This window comes from Frankliniella occidentalis, unplaced genomic scaffold (assembly GCF_000697945.3).
Source record: "Frankliniella occidentalis isolate FOCC.00 unplaced genomic scaffold, Focc_3.1 Scaffold237, whole genome shotgun sequence".
In the NCBI taxonomy this organism is placed as follows: domain Eukaryota; kingdom Metazoa; phylum Arthropoda; class Insecta; order Thysanoptera; family Thripidae; genus Frankliniella; species Frankliniella occidentalis.
Window position 1 is genome coordinate 309606 of NW_026267363.1, and position 5455 is coordinate 315060.

The window sequence follows — 5455 nt, forward strand, 5'->3', positions numbered from 1 at the left end:
AGCTGCTCCATGCCGTCCTCGATCCACCCGAGGAACGAGGCGACCCTGGTGAACACGGGCGGCCAGGACACCAGGCAGCTGTACTTCATGCCGAAGGAAGTGATGCCGACCAGCGTGGCGTTGCCGTCCTTGCCCTTTATCGTCGAGAGCGGCCCGCCCGAGTCGCCCTGCAGTCGGACGAAACAAGTGCATGAACGGGAAAGAGGCACTGTACACTGTGGAAACGCAAGTGTGTGAATGCCACACACTTGCAGGTGTGTGAATGCCTGGGGTACACACCATGCACGTCCCCTTCTTAAAGAGGCCGGACACGCACACGTGCGATTCGTCGATTTGCATCAGCAGGAGGTAGGGCAGCTGGCAGACAGGGTTTGGCAGCACGTAGGACTCGACGTAGCGCAGCACGGGGGATATGTCGCCGTCTGCGATTTTTTATAAGTCATTTATTCAACCAGAGGGGGTAAAAGCGATAAAATAAGAATCATTTAAAGAATTTATTTTAAAATCTCAATTATGAATTGATCTTAAAAACTGGTGCTACAAATTAAAAATTTGGGCTATGTTTGAATTTTTTAATGTATTTTGAAATGTTTTGAAGTGTTTGAAGTGTCGAAGGAAAAATTGAGACTGGCGTTTTTCTTGCCTGCTTTAAACATTTGTGAAATAAGATGACATAACAAAAAAATCACAGACTGGGACAATGCCTCTCTTCAATTTATCAATGAGAAATTACTTTCCGTCCGTTCTCGTCCATTTCTCCTCCTGGCCGAAGAAGAAGGAATCAAGGAATCCTTCTGGCTGGCATATGGGCCCATCTTCTTATCTGTGGGCCCCGTGGGCTTGTTTGCGCCTCGAGGCAGGAAGCGGCCGCGACCCCGTCGCACCACCCGTCACACCCGTCAAGTCCAGCAGAGCCGTGTGCCGATAAAAACCTGTCGAGGGAAAAAGAAGGAGGAAGCTGGGGATATCGAGAGACTTTTACGAGGAATAAACTCGGCAGGCTGCTTCTGGGGTTCGATTGTTCCGCCCTCCAGCGACGCGCGGTATAAAGGCGTATGGGGGTTTGAAATCCGTGGGATATCTCGTGCAGGTGAGCAAGGGGCTGTACATAAACTGCGTCTCATTAAAAAAAAAAAGAGGTTTAGTACTTTTCTTACGGGTCGTCTCCGAGGGGTGGGCGACTTGAATTTTTCGTGTACACAGGAGTACGGAGTACACGGAGTACAGTCGGAGAACACTGAGTATTGCCGGTCGGAGCGCGCAGAGTACACCTGGAGTACACCTGGAGTACACCCGGAGTACACCCGGAGTACAGTCGGAGTACGCGGAGAACTTGCGACAAAAACGGCCGGAGTACACGGAGTACAGTCGGAGTACAATCGGAGAACACCTGGAGTACATTTTGGCCTGTACACAGGAGCCGCCCAGTCGTCCACCCCTCGGTCGTCTCTTATTTAAGAAAACGCCTTTTTAGTTTTATCCTTTTTTTAACCCGGTCCAAAACTTCTCTAGCGTATGATAAAATCTACGCAAGTGAAATTTCTTTTATGTCAGCTCTCTTTTTAAATGTAGCACTGCTTTGGGATGGGTCAGGGTCACACGGTCACACACGCACCACCCGAAAGCCAGGGGGCGCAGCAGTCCATAATGATGATGGTAATTAAGGACGTTGATTCCCACTTTTGTTTCTGTACGACGAGCGCCGCTAAAGCCCTTTGAGATGCATTTAAAAGCCCCCTGTGGCAACTGTGGGGGGAAGGGGGATAGAAGAAGGTGCGCTCGGACCTTGGGGCGTAAAGGAATCTCAGCGTGTGTGTGTGTGTGGGGGGGGGGGGCACCCTCAGGGCTCCCAGAGGAGGGCCCTTGCTCACCCCACAGTAGACGGGCCCTTCGCCGCCGCATATAGCTTTATCGGGGGGTCCGGCCCCTATAGGGAGGGGCCTTACAACGCGCGGTGTGGGACCTGTCCAGAAGAGTCGGACAGCTCATGGGGGAGGGGAGGGGTGGGGGGTCATCACGTTAGGGCTTATACTGCCGCAGGGGAGGGAGAGAGGGGTGGGGGGCAAGGGGTGCAGCCCCCAGAGAGCGGGCCTGAACGTATTATCCACTTTACACACACACACACACACACGCATACGCGTGATAGAGTGGGATCCTTCGATACGATATGACTCACACACGACCCAGAGGATTGAATCCATTTTTATTGCCGGCCAGAGGTTTTTTTTCGGGCGGGGAAGGTTGTTTTCCGGGCTATGCTCAGGTGTGGTGGTGGCTGCACGGGTGGCGGCCGAGGTATGTGGTGCTCTATGGGGGGAGGATTCGGTCGTAAAAACAGTCCACCGCATCCCGACTTGCGCATGGAGCGAAGCGCGCGGGATATTTTGCCGATGGAAGCCTACAGCCTGCAGTGAGGTACTTCAGTATACTTCCGAGCTAGGTCTCTAATTACTAGGGATTTAAAAATCGGAGCTTTTCCAGGAAAACATGGAAAGAATTGAAATATTTTCAGTTGAATTCAAAAGAAAACTCCTCAAGAAAAAATTCAGAAATTAACTTAAAAACATTCAAAAATAATTACACACGCCTGCCGTCCGATCTGCGCTGGTAGAGACAGTCTTTAGGAAACTGTCTAAAATAAAAATCTCGAAAAATTTCCGTACTTCTAAAGAGGTCCCTACTTTTGACCCTTGACGATCACGGTGTCCGCGTGGTGGACCGGGACAGGTGCTTGACGCCCTCGGGCCGGCGCTTGCCCTGGAGCTGCTCCATGCCGTCCTCGATCCATCCGAGGAACGAGGCGACCCTGGTGAACACGGGCGGCCAGGACACCAGGCAGCTGTACTTCATGCCGAAAGAGGTGATACCGACCAGCGTGGCGTTGCCGTCCTTGCCCTTTATCGTCGAGAGCGGCCCGCCCGAGTCGCCCTGCAGTCGGACGAAACAAGTGCATGAACAGGAAAGAGGCACACTGTACATTGTGGAAACACAAGGGTGTGAATGTCACACACTTGCAGGTGTGTGAATGCCTGGGCTACACACCATGCACGTCCCCTTCTTAAAGAGGCCGGACACGCACACGTGCGATTCGTCGATTTGCATCAGCAGGAGGTAGGGCAGCTGGCAGACAGGGTTTGGCAGCACGTAGGACTCGACGTAGCGCAGCACGGGGGATATGTCGCCGTCTGCGATTTTTTATAAGTCATTTATTCAACCAGAGGGCGATGCGTGCCACCATTGGGTTTTAAATTCCGAATATTTTGCGACAAAATTCAAATCTTTTTCAAAAAAAAAATCATACATTATTTTAAAAAGTTCTTGAATAATTTCTCAAATCCTTTTCCGGAAAGTTAAAATTCCTTGTGCAACCTATAGACCACTCGCAAATCTCGGTGAGGCAATTTATTTTGCAGTGCATTCCTTGTGCCGTGATACTATACGTACGTGTAGTAGTGCGCCCCCACCCGCTCATGACGACCTTCGAACCAACCAGAGCACCGACGTCCTTCGGCGGCAACTGAATCGCTTGAACACGTTCATCTGAAAAAGAAAAAGTGTCAATAAACTGCGCGGGACTAACACACATTTATGTTTTGATCAATATTTCGGTGTTGTCATTCGCGTATGACCTCTAAAAATGTTACTAACTGAACTGCAGACTAGTGTTCAAGAGGACCAGAGCGATGTCGTTCCGATATTTCGAGAAACCTCCGTGAACGATGAACGAATCAACCTCCAGCTCCTGCTTTGTCGGCTCGTCATGGATGCTGTTTGCCCCGGCGTAAACGGTTATCTTCCGCGTCTCTGACCTGTGCAAAAATAGGTCTGATAAAAACAAGAACTAGTACCTACAGACCCTTTTGCACCCTACACCTAGTCCAGGCTCTAACACTTTTCTTCCCGATTCTAGCCCTTTGTTCCCAAATTCTAGCCCCTCTACTCCAGAATTATTTTACTCTCGGCTACTCAACTCCCGTTGTTTAGCACTATACTCCAGGATTCTGATTTTGACACTCTACTCTACAGCACTCTATTTCCAGATTCTATCAGTCTACTCTCTTATTCTAGAACCCTACTCCCAAGCACTCTACTCCTACTCTAGCACCCTACTCCCGAGCACTCTACTCCTACTCTAGCACCCCTACTCCCGAGCACTCTACTCCTACTCTAGCACCCTACTCCCGAGCACTCTACTTGCGGTATGCAGTGGGCGGCCGTCACGACGATGGTCTCGGTGAGGATGGAGCCGCCGCAGAAGCTCGTCTCTCTGCCGGCGCCCTCGCCCGCCTCGACGACCATCGCCACCTGGTGCGGGAACTGGCCCGGGTTCGCCGCCTGGCCCCCGACGATGCGGCTCTCGCTGGAGACTGAGTGCTCTTTGCTTAAAAAACTGCAGCTTAGCCCATACCAAAACAACAACATATTGAGACGAAATCGTACCAGTTCGATGCGACAACTTTTACACTCGAACTGGGACAATCCATACCCCCTCATCCTCCCCACAAATGTAACGATATAATATCATTCTAAAAGCAAGTGATGTACTGAGGTGTTTTAAAAACGTAAACATTTCCTGGGACAGACAGGCCATTCAAATTTACCGCGCGTTTTTCCCTTGAGCACACTACCACGCCGCGTCGTAGATAAGGACCCCCCTCCCTCTTTTCTCGTACCCTGTTGCATATCTACTTTCACATGCCGGTGCCGGTGAACTTCACGGAAAAATCGAGGCAAAATAAATCGTAAAGAAATAACAACAAAAAGACTTGAAATTTTGAACATATTGAAATGCCTCATTAATTTGCGTGCATTTTTCACGCGTCGTCGCGAGCCTCTTTTAGGGTGGACGCTACTACTCACAGTTCACTGGTGCGGCCACCATCGCCTGGAAGGACAGTTCGTCGGTGGGGGTGGTGGTGGGGGTGGTGGTCCGTGGCGCGCCCGCCAAGCACGACGACAAGGTCCCCAGCAGCACGAGGACCTAACGGGAGCGCCGACAGGGGGCGGGGGGTCTCGGTATGGTTTTGGAAACGATTAGAAACGAAACAGAAAACGCGGAGCAAAAGCTTACGACGGGCAGGTAGTCCATGGCTGCGACTGGCGCCGGCGCCGCGCACAGTGGCTGCGGGCGCCGTGCGGGCCGCGGCGGCCCGGCGCCAGCCGCGACCGTCGCCCTGGCGTCGCCTTGACGGGTACCTCCCGGTAAAATCAACGCCTGATTTGTTTAAGGAAAACTTTCAGGGAAATAATTTGAGAAAACTTATTCGCAGATTCTCAGGAAGTCATTTCTATGGAATATGATGAAAATTCCCACACTTTTTGAGGAGACTTCCTCGCGAAATCTGAGGAGTTTTTCTCAAGTTATGGGGAGTTCCTCATAAGTTTTTTGTGAGGGAAAAGGGAAAACTTTGAGCTCGAGTTCACGCAGCCAAAAGACTAGCCAGTCATTGGTTGG

General features: G+C 51.1%; 1 protein-coding gene across 3 annotated transcripts; it reads right to left on the minus strand.

Moving 5' to 3' along the window:
* Positions 1-685: 685 nt before the first annotated feature.
* Positions 686-5173, minus strand: LOC113205122 (brachyurin-like). Of its 3 annotated transcripts, none has more exons than XM_026420593.2 (8): positions 5072-5173; positions 4861-4981; positions 4199-4367; positions 3649-3809; positions 3445-3540; positions 3043-3185; positions 2682-2928; positions 686-932 (listed from the first exon to the last, which is right to left on the minus strand). In XM_026420593.2, the coding sequence occupies exons 1-7, from the start codon at positions 5087-5089 to the stop codon at positions 2698-2700; spliced, it is 939 nt and encodes a 312-aa protein (XP_026276378.1). In that variant the 5' UTR covers positions 5090-5173; the 3' UTR covers positions 686-932; positions 2682-2697. The 3 variants fall into 3 exon arrangements, with proteins under 3 accessions (XP_026276378.1, XP_026276380.1, XP_026276379.1); XM_026420595.2 differs by lacking the exon at positions 686-932 and adding an exon at positions 2187-2307; XM_026420594.2 differs by lacking the exon at positions 686-932 and adding an exon at positions 2314-2405.
* Between the last annotated feature and the right edge of the window lie 282 nt (positions 5174-5455).

What these genes read in the sequence shown, in the direction of transcription:
- LOC113205122 (XM_026420593.2), bottom strand. An exon ending in ACGGCCGCCCACTGCATACC is followed by an intron (nt 3,810 to 4,198) that starts GCAAGTAGAGTG and finishes ATTTTTGCACAG; the next exon opens with GTCAGAGACGCGGAAGATAA. An exon ending in GTGGGGGCGCACTACTACAC is followed by an intron (nt 3,186 to 3,444) that starts GTACGTATAGTA and finishes AAAAAATCGCAG; the next exon opens with ACGGCGACATATCCCCCGTG.